Source organism: the organism of the source record quoted next, unplaced genomic scaffold (assembly GCF_019419815.1).
Source record: "Pyrus x bretschneideri cultivar Hongxiangsu unplaced genomic scaffold, Pyrus_bretschneideri_v1 Contig11, whole genome shotgun sequence".
NCBI classification, from domain to species: domain Eukaryota; kingdom Viridiplantae; phylum Streptophyta; class Magnoliopsida; order Rosales; family Rosaceae; genus Pyrus; species Pyrus x bretschneideri.
The window spans coordinates 9,548,860-9,566,700 of record NW_025999402.1 but is presented as its reverse complement, the minus strand read 5'-3'; the positions used below and the strand labels follow the sequence as shown (position 1 = coordinate 9,566,700).

The window sequence follows — 17,841 nt, the reverse complement described above, 5'->3', positions numbered from 1 at the left end:
CAATGGATGAAAAATGTAACGGAGGTATTATTTTGAAATAAAATAGTACTTAAGGTATGAAAGTGAAATGTTTTAAAGATGTTGTAAGGAATTAAAATAGACTTCAAACCTGAGCTATAAAATGTAATTTACCCTTATAATAGTTTTGTGTAATTTACCAAAAAAAAAAAAAAAAAAAAGTTATAACTCATGTTTAAGACGGTAAAATCATTTCCAAGAGAAAAGATGTTGAGTTGAAAATATTGTTCCACGTACTTTCGTTTTGGTCATAGCTCCACGCCGTTTGATTCCTAGTCCCAAAATCTAAAATTTATCACCAAAGGTGCACCAAACCACACCATAACAGTTAAGTTCGAAAATCTGAGGGCGCTGCCTCTCTCCTGTTTCACATAGACTCTCTCTCTGTGTTCAAAAACGCTTCGACTCGGTCCGATCTCTGACTCAGTGGGTCAAACTCAGTCCTTGGCACCTTGCAAATCCAACTCCAAGCTGTATAATTTTCTCTCCATCTACCCAGCCCTGTTCTACGACGCCTGGGTTTCAAGGGTCCAACTCTTATTTTGCTTCGCTTCGTCAATTCCAACCACTTGCAAGTTGCTGAATCTCCTTCTCTCCAAAGCTCCAATTTCTTGACCAAATAGTGAGGTGATTTTATAAGCTTCAGGGAAAGGGTGGAATAGCAGCTATGGTTTGTTAGGGTTTTCTGGTTTGTTAATTTGGGATTCTCCTAAATCCAGGTTGAGGAGAAGATTGCAAGTTTTTAGGTTTTGGAGGATAAGTCTTGTCATGTAAATTTGGTGTTTTTCCTTTTGATGTTTTGGTAGCGAAGGGGATGGTGGAAGCTTCTTAAGTCTGGGTTGGCGTGAAAATTTGGGGTTTCGCTTCGCCTTTACCTGTATAGAAAGATTGTTGTATGTAATCGGGTGAGATTTAAGGTGGGAAAAAAAATCAGAGAGAAATGTTTTATTCTCAGTTTATTTTGGCCAAGAAAGGTCCTCTTGGGACGATATGGATAGCGGCGCATTTGGAGCGCAAGCTTCGCAAGAATCAGGTCGCCGACACCGATATTGGCGTCTCCGTAGGTCAGTTCTCATATTATTTTTTTACCTTATGGTCCATGTTTATTATTCCTTCTCTTTAGAAAATATAGAAAAATAAAAGTAGCAAATTTTCAGATTTAATTGTGGATTGTGTTGAATTTTGTAAATGCTGGAACAATTACCTTTATAAGAAGCAGAAACAATACAACTACAGCGGTGGAAACCAAATGTATAGATAGCAACACAGTGATTACAGAACAGCTAACCTGGAGAAAATATACCATCATAATTGTAACAGCTTGCCAATCTGCACGAATAAAGAAAAATTGGTTTGTCTGACTCTAAACATACGTTTTTATTTATTTATTTATTTGTAAATCCTTGTGTTCTTTCAAACAAATTATTTTTGGAGAAAGAAACAAAGTTTTATTGCTTCTGAGCACAAAGAAAAACAGAAGGCAAAATCGAGAAAACAAATAAAGTCCCCCTGAAATTGAAACAGTTACAAAAACTCTTTATGCTAACTGTTGCAGCTTTCCAGTCAAGCCAAATAACTCAGAAGGATTATTCTTCAAATTTTGTAGAAACCAAAGCCCATATTGAAAACCTTAAGCGAACTTCTTCCCATAACTTCTCTCCTCTGCTTTCAGAAAATCCTCATAGCCTATCCTATTTCTTTCCATCCACATTACCTAGAACATAACCAAAACCATGCAGCCCCATAAAGTCTTAGTTTTCTTCCCCAGGTAAGAACAACCTACGGATACAACCCAACTAATCTCAAATTCCCTAAACAAATGCAGCCATATAATCAAAGCCACTGGACAACGTAAAAATATGCCATCAGCAGAGTATAGACAATTCTTGCAAAGGAAACACCATTGAGGGCATAGGTTAGAATTGGGTCTCCTTGTATAAGCATGTCGAGTGTTAACTTTCCCATGAGCCACTAACCAAGTAAAGACTTTGACTTCGAGGGGTGCTTTAAATTCCCCTGAGCCACTGACCATAAGGCTGAAACCCATAGATTCATTCCTTTTTTAAAATACGCAACAACAAATTTCATGGACAAGCTGCCTGATGAATCAAAATGCCATCCGCCCCCCCCCCCTCCTCCTCCTCCTCCTCCTCCTCCTCGCGCACACACACACACACCACACAAAAAAAATGCTTCTCACACACCATTGAAATTGCATGAATCTGGAATTACCCTTAACAGCTTGACTTCCATAAACTACTTACCCCAGGGCATTAAAGCAATGGAGAAATGAAAAATAATGTTATCAATAGTCTTGACCTCTTTTTTGCATATGGTACACAGGTGGTATATATGCAAAATTAAGCATTCTTTTTGCATAGTATCACAAGTTTTTAGGTACTTTAACCATTGGAAGATGGCTCATCACTTAACTTGCTGAAATATGCTTTAGACAAGGCCCAATGACTCACCTCTAAGTTTCCAAGACCTTCTCTTTGATCTAGCAGATTGTAAGGATACATTTTTCTATCAAAGGGACCCTACAAAACTTATGATATCAACCCATGGAAAAGAAAACCAACCTGTTTACCCAAAAAAAAAAAAAAAAAACCTACATTGCCGTGGATACATTACGAGAACACTATCTTTTAATCTATAAAGACAATGAAATGATTTGCACAACACAATATTAGTAAATATGACCTCATGCCCTCCAAAATGGCATTCCAAGGACAATGATTGGAGCCCCTAACCACAATATTATAATCCCTCAGTTTTGACATTAATCCATATTTGCGTGTAAGCACAACAAACCAAAAAGAGTTATATTTAAGGAAATCTCCACAAACATTTCCAAGAAGAGCTGCATTTTCTCCTTCTTTTCTAAATTTCCTTCCCGAGTTATTTTTATTATTATTTTGATAGAAAACAAACCTTATTTTAAAGAAAAGAAGGTGGATAGGATTTCCACTGGGCTAAGAAAACTGACTGAATACACTTATACCAAATATGTGAAAAGATATGGCAAAGCTACTTATCCATAAGTTCTAAAGAGACTGAGGCCCAAAATGATGCCCAGAAGTGTACCTGATGCAGAATACACTTATACCGAATATGTGAAAAGATATGACAAGGCTACTTATCCTTGAGTTCTAAAGAGACTGAGGCCAAAATGATGCCCAGAAGTCTACCTGATGCAGAATGGACCGGGATTATTGTAATATAGGGTTTTCTGGTTCTCAAGTATTTTTACTTATGCGTTAACTTTGCTTATGCTCGGGTATTATAAACTCAGGGTTTTCAAAGCTAGGATTGTTTTAGTAATTTAGTTACACAGGGCTTGTTATTCAGTTTTTGTTTTATAAAATCAAGGCTTTGTATTCATCAGACAGACTTTGGTGCATGTCATAATCTATAGTTATGGTGCAATTGTATCAGTAGTTATTGCTTTCTTTTACTGTTGCTTCTCCGCCAATAAAAAAAAAAAAAAAAGAAAAATAAAATTTCTTGAAGTGCAGAGCACACTTAGTTAGACCATGCATTTAAATTCTTTTAAATCTTATTCTTGCATTAAATTTATAAGGGCATGTAGTAGCAGTTGCACGCCCTTACAAGACCTAAGATAGATAAAAAAACTGATGCAGTTAAGAAATAAGGGAGATTTTTATCACCTTCGTCTGAGGTCTGAGCACCATGCTCCGGCTTTTGTTGTCTACATCCATTCATAGAAAACTGTCTAGTTTTTAAGGTAGTTCCAGTCAGGGTCACATGCTTTCTCAATATGAAATATTGTTCTTAGATTTCTGAATACTTTCTTAACTCAAATTTTGTTTTTGGGTTATAATTTGGGGATTTATGTAGTATTATTTTCTTTTCCGATCTCAGTTATTTTTCTATTTTTAGTATTGCTTTTTTTTTTTTTTTTTTTTTTTTTTTTTTTTTTAAATAATGTCAAATTCATCTATCCACTCGTCTAACTTTCATGGTCTATCTTTGTGTACAGATTCTATTCTTTTTCCTGAAGTTCCAATTGCGCTCAGGTTGTCCAGCCATCTTCTGCTTGGTGTTGTGAGGATATATTCTAGAAAGGTGAATTACCTGTTTGATGATTGCAGTGAGGCTTTGCTTAAGATAAAGCAAGCTTTTCGCTCCACTGCAGTTGATTTACCTCCAGAAGAATCTACTGCTCCATATCATTCCATCACCTTGCCTGAGACTTTTGATCTTGATGATTTTGAGCTGCCAGATAATGAAATTTTTCAGGGGTTAGTATGTTCCATTATGTTTAGGGCTAAAGCTTTAGCTGTTGAGATGCTGGATATGAAAATTTGTATTTGTGTGAATTTTAACATTCAGTTGTTTTGCAGTAACTATGTTGACCATCATGTCAGTACACGGGAGCAAATAACTCTCCAAGATACAATGGAGGGTGTGGTTTACTCGACATCTCAATTTGGATTTGATGGTTAGTACTCAAAAGTTCACTGTCATGACTCATGATTGATATCATTGTACATTGAGTTAAATTTGATGGATAAATCTTAATGATGTTTATATATGAGTTAACTTAAATGTCCAATATTTCGTGGTTTATTTTCAGAGCGGTTTGGTGATGGCGATACTTCTCAAATTGGTCTGGAATTTGATGAGGTAATTTTTTGTACCTGCATTGTAGTATTAACTTTTAAATGGAATAATTTGGTAATGGACTGGGTAATAGAATATTGCATGTGGTCCAGTATCCTAGTGGATAGGGTGTTGGGTTTCTACCATGCGTCCCGGGTTCGAAACTCCTCGCTCCCCTGAATTAATGTTATAGTTTCAAACCCTCCCCCCTCCCCTTAGTAATAGTAAATTTCTTTTAAAAAAAAAAAAAAAGAAAGACTGGGTAATTGAATACTATGGAATTACAAGTTACTTCCTTCCGTATGTACACATGGAAATTTAATCTTTTTTCATCCGTGTGCATGGCTTCCTTGAATTTGTGTTGGTGCAGTGAAATTATGGCTCACCGCTGCTTTTACTAATTTGTTACTAGGGTTTGGCATTACAGAATTAAGGATTCAGGGCTTGCAGATATATTCAGCTCCCAAACGATCCTATGAGAAATGTAGTTGATGAAGATTAAAGAATGACTATATGTTTCTACCTGTGTCACTCACCTACTAAAAGTAAAGCCTTCTCAGAATGCTTAAAATTGGTTGGAGTTGCAAAAGTTCACACACGTGCAAGCTCTCATATTCTCATATGGGCTCTTTGGGACTAAGTAAAAAGTGGGCTAGTGGGTTTTTACTGACTGGTGTATATTATTTATCACCAGTTCAAGAAACCATACATGCCCGTATTGTTAGTGTCTTTGTTTAAATCTCTTATATACCCTCTTTTCAGCAACCAAGCACAAAGCCAGAGTGGGATGATTTTCAATTGTAGCTTTTCATCAATTTTCAATGTTTAAAATCTTTTGGGCTGTGCGTGGCTTTCATTGGTTTTTTTTTTTTTTTTTTTTTTTTTTTTTTGTGCTCGTGTTATGCATTGCGTATGCAAGAATCTAGTGGCCTAACTGTTGTCTTATTTGTCATTTATCTTGTTTATGGCGGATTGTTTTCCGTAGGCTGTGGGCTGTTTGTAAACTTTTACAAATAGCTGGTCCACGTTGGTTTCACTTCCTTCATAGACCTCATTAATATAATCTTTATGTTTTCTACTATACAAAACTATTATCTCACACATGTATGTATGTCACTTATAGATGCTATTGTTTTTTGAATGATGGAAAACAGGACCTGTTCTTTGGCAAGGTTGCAGCTCAAGTGAATGATGGAATCTCAGAGTAAACTCTATATCTCTTTAGTGTCAAGCGCAGATTACTATTAATTCTCACACATTGTTTGATTGCACAAAGAGGATCCTTTAAGTTAGGATTAGAGCATCTCAACTTCTTTGTTGGATTGTTTGGCCCTATGCTTCTACCTCTTTTCAAGTAAACAAAACCTGTGCTTAACCCATGTTTTCTTTGACCACCATATCCTTAAGATTGATTATTTATGGAAAAAAATCATAAGCTTGGGTTTGGATAAAGGTAATTCAAACTTGAAGTACCAATAAATTTTAAAATCACGGGATTTGAGACTACAAATTTGAAGTGATAGGATTTGTAAATTCTCATGTTTTATCTCAAGTTATCATGGTAAAATTGAACTCTGAAATTTGTAATTGATCTGTCTGGAATCCAATAATCTGTAAATATGATTACTGGTGGTGATTTCTTATTTTAACTTTTAAGCAAATTTTATTTTTTCCTGATGTCATTAAGCTGCAGAAGAAAGCTATGAGTGGTATGCCTGTTATCATATTAAAGTTGGGTGTTTCTGTCCTCAATGATTTGATTTGTTTATTTGGAATTTTTTTCTTCATGTTGAAGAGGTTGGTCCCTGTTGTGCAGTTATGTGGATGGTTGCGTGGTTTCTTAATTTTTTTTTATCCATGGAATGACTTTGGACACTACGAATTTTCTGATGTACCGTATTCATTTTCAACTATTTCAGTGGTGATCCTCAAACATTGGGCCAATCAGTAACACCTCTGGAAAAGCATGATATGTATGACGGGATACCTGGAACTTCAGAAACCATACAAATGAATGGAATTGAAAACCAGGTCTAGTATCTATTAGTACTACCCAAAAACTCCTCATCTTTCTTTTTGAAGTCTTGTCCTAATTATTCTTCATTTACCATGTATAAGCAAGGAGGTTCTATTCTCTTTTTTTTTTTCGTTGTTGTTGAGGGGCGAGGGAGTGTGATTCATGTACTATTCTGTATAATACAATTCTTGCCTCCATGATGAATATTTTTTTTATATCCCTTTTGAACAGAATGATGTCCTAGCTGCAAGTACTGATTTTGTTACGTATGCTCAAGCTCCATCAACTCCTGGACTATTTGAAGAGCCAAACCTGTTTGTGGTTCAGGAGCCTATGGCCTGCAGTGATCACTTGGATTTCGAAGACCATAATTTATCAAATTTAGCATCCATGGGCAGCTCAGAAAATGCTGGTCGTATGTCAGGTCCGCGTTGTGGGGATGATAGTACAATGGTTTCTCCCAAAGAGAATGGCTACCATTTGAGCGATATGGAGATCAAACAAACAAAGCCACAGGAGCATGAGCTGATTGAATCCATTTCTCCCGTATTAGAATGTTTAAATGGGACAGTTGGTGCATTGGATGGCCGAAACAGGATTGAAGATATACACAATGGTATTGTTATAAACAATGAACCACTTATGCCTTTCCTAGATCAAAAGGATGCACAACATGCAGAACCTGCTGGAGTTAGGTTTGATGAAACTGTTGCATCTCCTAGCTGCTCCCAGGTCACATCTGAGTTGGACGACCCTGCTCGTAAGATTAGTTCAAGTAATTCCTGTCCGAGAGCGTCAGAAGATTATTTGGAATATCAGCAGACATGTTTAAAGCCTGAAATACAGAATGATGTTGAAACTGCTAATAATATGGAACAATCATGCATACCTAACATTACAGATCCTTTTAAGCCTGTTACTCATGAAGATACAGCATCTGCTGAAGTGCCTGTGCTCCGGGCGTGTGGCTCCCTCCCGAGTCATCGTGATATGCTATCTCCTGCTGATAAAATTTCGGAAATCCCCTTCAACTTACCATCTGAGGTTGTAGGGCCAAGTTCATTGGACAATGCAACATCTTTGGACAATCAATTGGAGAACTTGGATAGGTTTGCCACTTCTAACTTGCCTGCACCTGAAAAGTTGCTCTCTGTACCAGAGGGGTTCACTTCTAAACCAAGTGATTTTCTAGTGGAACCTACTCCTGAAAAAGAAGTCATAGGTGGGGATGCTGGTGATGGTGATGGGATTAAACTCATCTCAGGTAAAAAACGTAGTTCCACAGAAAGTACACTGACAGTGCATAGTTTGAATTCAGTTGAATCATTTGGGGAGGCCCGAGGAGAGAGAACTGCAGAATCTATCCCTGATGATGATGATTTATTGTCTTCTATTTTAGGTATCAAAAGGATTCTTTCTTCATGCCTTCAGAAATTTGTACATGTCATTTTGTGTTATGACCAAGAGTTGATAGATCAGTCTGGCATTTATCCTTTTCTTTTTCCTGAATTTTTGTTTGAAAGAATTTTCTAAGGCTTATATGATTGACTAAACTGAAAATTATTGTTGATTCAGTTGGAAGGTCTTCAGTTCTAAAAATGAAACCCACTCCGCCTGCACCTGAAATGATATGCACTAAACGCTCAAGAACTGCTGCCCGCGGTACTGCCTCAAAGAGGAAAGTGCTAATGGATGATACAATGGTCTTGCATGGCGAGTATGTGATAATTTCCATATATCTACATTGTTTGAATTACAGCTACCAACTAATTTTTACTGAGCATAAGAAAAGTGTTTCCTTTTGAATATTTGCTGCTTGTTTTAAGACCTCCACAATATGAAAAGCCTATACTACTATGTATAATTGAGATTTGTAGTCGCATCCACCTCAACATATTTTGACATAGAAGTTAATGGTGGGTCTCTTTGGGCAATTAGCATGTTCTGATGGGAAATTTCACATTTTGTTCTTTTGAAGTATATTATCGGTAGTTGTAATGATTATGTTAGTAGAGTGGGACCTGACTAACTGGTAGTTACTTTAGTTACTTAGTAAGTTTTGAGATGAAAATAATCGTGCTGAGCATGCTGGACCTGTTGTATAAGCTGTTGTGTGCTACATTACTAAGCGCTAACTACTTGCCTGCCGGTTTTCTGAAGTCAAATACGCCAGCAGCTGACAAATACTGAAGACATACGTCGTGTGCGAAAAAAGGCTCCTTGTACTAGCCCAGAAATTTCAATGATTCAGCGACAATTTTTGGAAGATGCAATTTTTACTGAACCCATATTTACTGGTACGATAATTATACTTAGAGTATGTATATCCAATTACTGCATGTCTTTTATTGGTTTATTTTGGAAGACCAGTAGAAATGTGAACAATTGATATACTTCACAAAATCTGTACAAGCCACCTGAATTGGTTTTGATGTTTATCAGGCATGTCGGCGGAACTGATTTATCTGCACACCGGAACATTTGATACAAGTTCAACCAGGGTTTCCGAAAATGAGCAAAACAATGTTTCTGCGGAGCCATTGAACGATGTAGAATCATTTCTGGAGCCAAATGTTACTAAAGAAATTGAACCCCTTCGAAGCACTGAACCTGTAATAATGAGTGATGACTCAGCAGCACAGCCTGCTGGCTTTCCTATTGAGAACGAGAACCAGAAGGAAGAAGATCATAACCTAAGATCTCACCATACTGATGCTCAAGAACAGGGGATCGCTGACCTGGAAGAATTTAATACTTCCAAACATGAACCCTTGGGGGAGATAGCTGAAATGGAAATTGACAAAGAAAATTTTGAAGTTGCTGATCCTATTGTAGAAGATATTTACAGGGCGTCAGCTGATGTTAATGTCCGGTCAAGGCTTATGGATAAAACTGATGATGAAGATGTGTTGCTACAGATGGATGCATTATGCAGGTCACCAAATAATAAGTTGGACACCCAACCCATGGAGGTGGATGCATTGATAGTGGAGGCAAGTATCCAGAAAGAAGTTGATGCCATTGAAGTTGTTGACCGTAATGTCAAAATCAGAGCAGATGTTCGGATAGGTGCGTCTGAACTCACCGACAATGTAAATGTTACGCTCTCAACTGGAGAATCCAAAAACCTTAGTTTCTCAGATTATCAACCTGTGGAAGGAATTGGAAATAGTGAGCAACATATTGTGAATGAAACTGAGGTCCTGGAGGCAAACTTGCATTGTGATGACAATGCTTCCTTGAATGGTAAGGAAAGTCTTGGTTTTCGGGAGGTTGATCCACAGAGTGGCATTGATGCAGTAGTTGCTGCAGTTGCAGAAGATCGTGGTGTAAGTTGTTAACATTCATTATTTTTAGTTCTGAAAGTTATTTGGAATGTCTCTTACATATGAAAAGAAAGTTTTTTTATTTTTTATTTTTATTAAATGTCACTTCAAAGGGAAAAAAGAAACTCAGTGCATGTATTCTTATTTTTCTTGGGGACAGAAACATGTTGTACACACGTACACTATATTTGGCTTCGTTTAATTGTTATAATTTTACACCCACACGCTGGTGATCCCCTATATCTATTAGAACCAAATAAAAACTTATTCCTTGAACAAGTATTTGATCCATTCCTTGCCTGGCAAAACTACCTTCTGAGCCATATTTTTTATGATTACCATATTTACTCCTGATTCTTTTGAGAATTGTCTGATTGAAGTTCCATAATAATGATATTGAAGATGACGTGACTTTGTAATGCTGTTCCTTAACTATATATGTTTTTGCCTGGAAGATAGGCATTGTCTTCTGGAAACAGGGTCATTTTGTGCATTAGTCATTTTGCTCTCTTGTCCCAAATTCCATTTCAAGATATGTCCCTTTCTAAAGTACAATTCGTGCTTTTAACTTCACATTGTGGCTATATTGTGCAGGATTGTGAAGACGTAGGTTTTGGAAATGATACAGGTTGACTTTGTCTTCTTCCTGCCTTCTTGACTCTTTCCATTTATCCATTGGACTGTCTTATTTATTATGTACCTGCTTAGGACCTATTGGTATGAACGTTTTGTCTACATGGATTATCCACATAGCACGGAACTATTTATGCATTTTATGAGTGTACTCTTTGTACTTTTTTGGCACTTCCAAATTTCTTTTTAACTCTGTGGACTTGGCGCAAATCACCTGGAGCATAAATGAAGATTTGTCTGTGCTTGCATATTTGATGACTATGTGCTTCCTTGTATTAGTATTTTTGCATTTTAAAGTAAAATTCCCTTTTTCCCTCGCACTTATGTGCTGGAGTTCCTTTGAATAACATATGTTATTGTTCTTCTCAGAGTTTTTGAATGTGGATGATGATGAAATAACTGAAGATGTCGATGACATGCCGTGCGCTGAAGATACTCGTCTTCTTGAGAACAGTGGATGGTCTTCCCGTACCAGGTATGCATGCTTCGTATGGTTGGTTCTATGTTTAATGCATGCTGCTATTTTCATTTTATTGCAAGACAGTGGAATTGCTTTTTCTGGTTTGCATGACCTCATTGAAGGTGATACTGACAAGTTTGTGTGTTTGAAGCATTGTTACAAGATGAAATTTTTTCCATATTTCGATATAATAATTTTGAATAATAAAACCCTAAACCCTCTCTCTATCCACTTGGAGAAAATGGTTGTGTACTGGTAAACAGGTTTTTCATAATGCTCATGCTTATAGAAACAGAAAACTTTCTCTTTAAGTTTTCTGATTGTATTGAATGAATAAATCAGTTACACAGATGTGAATATATATAGCCTTAGCTGTCTTAGGCTAGTTACAAGAATACCCTCAACTATCTTAACTAATTACAGTAACTAACAAAACTAATTACATTTAGCTTTATCATACTATTTAACAGTAACTACATTGGATGACTTGTCATTTGCCCTATTACACCCCCTCAAGCTAAAGGAGGAATCAGTGAGGATTCCAATTGGAAGCTTGGAACAGAGAAAAGAGAACCTGCTCTTAGACAAAGATTTGGTGTGAAGATCAGCCAATTGGTCTTCACTACAAACATATTGAACTTTGATGAGATTTGCAAGAACTAACTCCCGGATATAGTGATAGTCAATCTCAACATGCTTGGTTCGAGCATGAAAAATAGGATTAGAGGCTAAAGAGATTGCAGAGATATTATCACACCATAGTGTAGGTAGTGTAGGAAGAGGGAAATGAAGATCTTCGAGAATTTTGCAAACCCAAGTGAGTTCTGCTGCAGTATGGGCTAAAGAACGATATTCAGCTTCTGTAGAGGAACGAGCAACAGTGCTTTGTTTCTTTGCACTCCAACTGATGAGATTAGAGCCAAGAAAAACACAATAACCACTGGTGGACCGCCTGTCAAATGTGCAGCCAGCTCAATCAGCATCAGAGTAAGCTGAAAGAGCGATAGGACCTTTAGTAAACCATAAACCATGAGAAATAGAACCTTTAAGAAATCTGAGAACCCTTTTTGCTGCTTAAAGATGTTGTTCTCTTGGAGCATGCATAAACTGACATATCTGATTTACAACAAATGCAAGATCTGGTCGAGTCCAAGTGAGATATTGTAATCCACCAACTATAGAACGGTATTCAATGGGATTGGATAAGAGAGGCCCACTGTGGTCCAGTTTCTGAGACCCGAGAGGAGTGCAACAAGGTTTGGCACCTTCCATATTTGTTTTCTTGAGGAGATCAAGTAAATACTTGGTCTGATGGAGAAAGAGGCCATTGGGAGATCTGTGAACTTCCAATCCCAAGAAATAGTGTAAAGGACCAAGATCTTTCACTGGAAACTGAGTGCTAAGTTGCTGGATAAACTGTTGACAGAGTTGAGAATTGGGGCCAGTAACTAGAATATCATCCACATAAACAAGAACAATGACTAACTGAGGTCCATTAAGGACAAACAAAGAAGCATCAGATTGGGATTGGTGAAACCCAAGTGTATGAAGGGCTTGAAACAATTTATCAAACCAAGCTCGAGGAGCTTGTTTAAGACCATATAAGGATTTCTTCAGCTTGCCAACAAAATGGGAAGAGTTGGAATCAATAAAACTTGGGGGTTGTTGCATGTAAACAACCTCCTTTAAGTCTCCATGAAGGAAGGCATTGCTAATGTCTAATTGATTCAAGAACCAATTATATTGGACAGCAAGTGTAAAAAGAATTCGAATGGTAACGGGTTTAGCAACAGGACTGAAGGTTTCTTGAAAGTCAACTCCTTGTTGCTGATGAAAGCCCTTTGTCACCAAGCGGGCTTTGTGTTTGTCAAGAGTGCCATCTGGATTTTTCTTGACCCGGAAAACCCATTTACAACCAACTACATTCTGAGAAGGATTGAGGAGGAACAAGAGACCAAGTTCCTGTGGAGATTAAAGCATTATATTCAGCTTGCATGGCAGCTCTCCAGTGAGCATGCTTTGATGCTTGCAAATAAGTACTAGGAACAAAGTCAAGATCAACAAGAAGTGGATGTTTGGTTGCTGAATAAGCTCGAGACTTGTATATTCCAGCCTTAGATCTTGTAATCTGTGTATTCCCAGAAATTGGTGGATGACTTGGCTGAATAGGCACTAGAGAAGAATTACTGAGAGAGACAGAACTGGAAGAACTGTGAGAATGATCCACTGACTGAGTGCATGAAGGAACCTCAGGTGGAGGTGAGATCTGAGGAATAGGAGTAGGTACAAAAGGACATGGTGATTCTGAAGAGGTACTAGTTGAAGGAGAACTGGAGAAATATTTGCGGAAGTGAAGATCCAAGGATGGAGAATATGCTGGAGATGAAGTCTCTGAAATGGAACTGTGACTCAGCAGGGACTTGAATGGATAAGATTGTTCATCAAAGACAACATTTCGAGATATGTAGATCCCATTTGTCACGGGATCAAGACACCTATAGCCTTTATGTTGTAGACTATATCCCAAAAACACACAACTTTTGCTTTTAGCATCCAGTTTGCTGGGAATGTAAGGCTTAAGCCAGGGATAACATTGACAGCCAAAAACTTTCAGTTTAGAGTAATCTGGGTGTTGTTTGAAGAGAAGTTCCCAAGGAGACTTTGTAAGACCAGAAATAGGAAGCCTATTAATAAGATATATGGCAATGGAGAAGGCTTCAACCCAAAACGCTAGAGGAACATGAGAGGCAACAAGTAATGTTCGAGCTGTCTCAACAAGATGTCGATGCTTCCTCTCTGCACAACCATTTTGTTCAGGAGTATGTGGACAACTAAATTGATGTAATATACCATGTGCACTAAGAAAAGAAGCAAGGGAGTGACTGGTGAATTCACCCCCTGAATCTGAGCGCAGAATCTTGATTTTATTTCCACTGAAGTTTTCTACATAGCTTTTGAAAGTAACAAATGTAGAAAATACATCAGATTTGGACTTAAATGGAAAAAACCAACTATATTTGCTAAAGTCATCAACAAGAATGAGGTAATACTTGAAACCACTATTAGATGTAACAGAGGCAAGTCCCCAGAGATCACAATGCAGAAGTTGGAGACTTTGAGTTGTTGATGAAGAAGCCACTCCAAAAGGAAGCTTGTGGTTCTTAGCAAGTGCACAATCTGAGCAGAAAAAATCAACACTCTTCTTGCCTTTAGTGCAAGATTATTGGTAGATATAACCCTTCTGAAAATGGAGGAGGAAGGATGTCCAAGGCGCTTGGGCCATAGTGTGACAGGTGCTTTGATGCTAAGAAGAGCTGAGGGAGAAGTATTGAGACTAGTGGAACCTTGGAGAGGATAGAAACCATCCCTAACAAGGCCATGCAAAAGCATCTTCCCCGAAATGCGATCCTTGACAGTGGATCCATAAGGGTCAAGAGTCAATGAACAGTAATTATCCTTAAGAAACTGATAAGCAGACAGGAGATTGTGTTTCATGAAAGGAACATGTAAAACAGTGCTCAGTTTAAAGGAATTATGTGGAGTGTGCAGAGATGATGAACCAATATGATGAATAGACAATCCTTTACCATCGCCAATGTAGACTTTGTCCTCTCCAATGTAGGGAGTAGGAGAAGAAATATTGGCTACATCATTGGTGATGTGGGAAGTGGCGCCAGAGCCAATTAACCAGGGCTAAGATGGTTTGACTGAATGATGCGCACACATAGCAGCAAGTTTGGCTGGAGGAATTCGACCACAGATGTCCGGATTCATACGATCAAAGCAGTCAATTGCCTCATGACTTGTAGAACCACAGATCTGACGAGGAACTTTGAAGGTGGAAGAACCTTGATAATGGCGAGATCCTTGATAATTTCGATTGCCACGATTTGTAGGGAAAGTACCACAAGAATTATGAAAATTGCGACTGCTGCGATTGGAAGAGAAATTACCTCGATATGGCTTACCACGATTTGAGTTAAACCGAGAAGCAGAGTGAAGTGGTTGATTTTGAGCAGCAAAGGCAGATGGAGTAGGAAGCAAGGGAGGTTGAGAGTGTACGGAAAATGCTTGAAAAGGCTCAGTAGCAGAAGATGGAATAATAGGCCAGCGGCGAGCCATAGACAACTCTTTGGTGAGTAAGAGACCATGGAGCTCATCAAGGGAGGTAGAAGATAACCACAACATGATTGAATCAATAAAGGATTCGAATTCATCAGGCAATCCATGAAGTGTAGCAGCAATTAGGTCACGATCGGACACTGAGGCACCAGCAGCTTGCAAGGAATCAGCAATTTCCTTGATTTGTTGAAGATAATCAGAGATGGATTGAGAGCCCTTCTGAATTGATTGGAGTTGCGATCGCAATTGGTGAATGTGAGCCTCTGGTGAATTGATTGGCACCAGCAGCTTGCAAGGAATCAGCAATTTCCTTGATTTGTTGAAGATAATCAGAGATGGATTGAGAGCCTTTCTGAATTGATTGGAGTTGCGATCGCAATTGGTGAATGTGAGCCTCTGAAACTCCACCAAAGCGCTGTTCAAGTTTCACCCAGAGCTCGCGAGAAGAAGAAACACCAACTGTGAATGGAATGATTTCTTCGGAGAGGGTAGAATTAAGCCAAATCAAAAGATTTTGATCCTTTTCATACCAATCCTCAAAGGCAGGGTTCATCGAGCGATCAGGCAAGAATGGCGAAGGACAAATCTCAGTGCCATTAATGATACCAAGAAGTTTGTATCGGCGGGAAATGGGAGCAAACAGTGCTCGCCATGGCAAATAGTTGGATCGTTTCAGCTTGATCGGCACCATACTGCCAATGTTGTGAATCGTAAGAGAGGTATACGAGTTCAAAGGACTGGGATTAGAGGAAGAATTAGGGTTTTGGACCGAAGGAGAGATGATCGGAGAAGACGATCCAGTTGGTGGCGAGTCAAATTGAGCAGCCATATCTTGAAGAGATCAAGATTCAAGAGAGATCGAAGACAAAAAGGCAAAGAATCAGAGAGAAGCGATCAAGAAGCGATCGATTTGTCAAGCGGAAGAGAAGGTCGGTGCTGGGAAGCAGAATGGCCTGATACCATATAGAAACAGAAAACTTTCTCTCTAAGTTTTCTGATTGTATTGAATGAATAAATCAGTTACACAGATGTGAATATATATAGCCTTAGCTGCCTTAGGCTAGTTACAAGAATACCCTCAACTATCTTAACTAATTACAGTAACTAACAGAACTAATTACATTTAGCTTTATCATACTATTTAACAGTAACTGTACTGGTAAACAGGTTTTTCATAATGCTCATGCTATACAATTCCCAAGTTAAAATTGCTGATTGTGTTTCTGTGATATTGATTATCTATTATTTGTCATTAGACATTCTGATATCAGTTTTCTGTTATTATTAAAAACCAACTCTTGAGTTTCGTATAGGGCTGTTGCCAAGTATCTCCAGACTTTACTTGATAAGGAACCTGCGCATGGGAAAAAAGTTCTTGGCATGGACAGTCTGTTAAATGGTAAAACTCGAAAGGAAGCATCAAGGATGTTTTTTGAGACATTGGTAAGTGTTATGATCAATGTTATCTGGGTGATCTGCTAAATTAGTCACGAAGGACTTCATTAATAAGGATGATAGCGTATTCTTATATATATTATATGTAGTACAATGTTGGGAACCCCAAAAGCATGTAATGAAATTAACTGAGCTAAAGAAAAATCTTTGAAGATAGGTTAGAGCATGTGACATCATTAATTTTACAAGTGAAGGAAGATATTGAACTATCAATGGAAGGTTTAAGTTTATGTATCTTTAATATATATATATATATGTGTGTGTGTGTGTGTGTGTGAGAGAGATGGTTCAGATCGTTGAAGTTCAATGAGAGGTGGCCCTACAACTAGTCCCCATTTTTACCCAATCCTTTTGGATAAAGGGCCTGTATATATATTGTTGAAAAATATTTGGTAAATAATTTCTAGTCTAACTAGTTTAAGCCTAATTGATAACAATTTTGTTTTGGTTTTATTTTAGCTTTTGTTTTGTGTACCATTCCCTATGCATTTCTTCCACAACCCTCGCACACTTCTTCCTCCATGCTTCATTTCTCATTTCTCCCATGTAAACGCCCCTTACATGTCTCAAATTGAAAATGAAAACGAAAATAGTAATAAAATAAGGCTTAGTATGCATTAAGTTTAATACTGTGTTTTCGTATATTTAAATGTTATTGTCCAAATTGTGGGTGTGTAGTTTGAAATGCTTAATAATCTGGTTCGATCGTGGTTGTGCTCACGGTTTTGCAGGTTCTTAAGACAAGGGATTACATCCATGTGGAACAGGCAAAGCCCTTTGACAACGTCAGCATAAGATCTCGAGTAAAACTCATGAAGTCAGAGTTTTAATATCTTACATAGGAAAGGCAGATATTGTTGAAAAGCCTTTACAGTTTAGTTTGTGTGATGCTCGATTAAGAATTGGAACATTCTTTTCCTTCATTAGGTATTTTCTCAAAAGAATCTTCCTTTTTGTTCGTAAAAAAATGGTTCCTTTTCCCCTAGTCTAGGAATTAAGTTCGCGTTAGGTTGTGTAATTGATGAGGGATACATCTTGTTGATTGTAGCGGTGGATCATGTCAATATGATGTATATATTATTTGTAAATTAGTATTATTTGTATCGGTGCTAGTATTTCATTTTCCAATAAAGCCTTGGCCCTTTGACTGTCACTATGTCTAGACTTGACAAACGAGTCATTTC

The 17,841-nt window shown here is 37.8% G+C and overlaps 1 protein-coding gene across 2 annotated transcripts; it reads left to right on the top strand.

Annotated features, from left to right (window-relative positions):
- The first annotated feature begins 296 nt into the window (after positions 1-296).
- LOC103951827 (sister chromatid cohesion 1 protein 4) lies at positions 297-17,810 on the top strand. Of its 2 annotated transcripts, none has more exons than XM_048577288.1 (14): positions 297-1,082; positions 4,059-4,283; positions 4,386-4,483; positions 4,619-4,668; positions 5,799-5,848; positions 6,564-6,675; positions 6,893-8,060; positions 8,237-8,378; positions 8,822-8,958; positions 9,104-9,990; positions 10,582-10,615; positions 10,990-11,095; positions 16,516-16,645; positions 17,389-17,810. In XM_048577288.1, exons 1-14 carry the CDS (start codon positions 1,009-1,011, stop codon positions 17,485-17,487), a joined length of 3,312 nt encoding a protein of 1,103 aa, XP_048433245.1. In that variant the 5' UTR covers positions 297-1,008; the 3' UTR covers positions 17,488-17,810. The 2 variants fall into 2 exon arrangements, with proteins under 2 accessions (XP_048433245.1, XP_048433246.1); XM_048577289.1 differs by having other exon boundaries at positions 4,022-4,283.
- Positions 17,811-17,841: the final 31 nt, after the last annotated feature.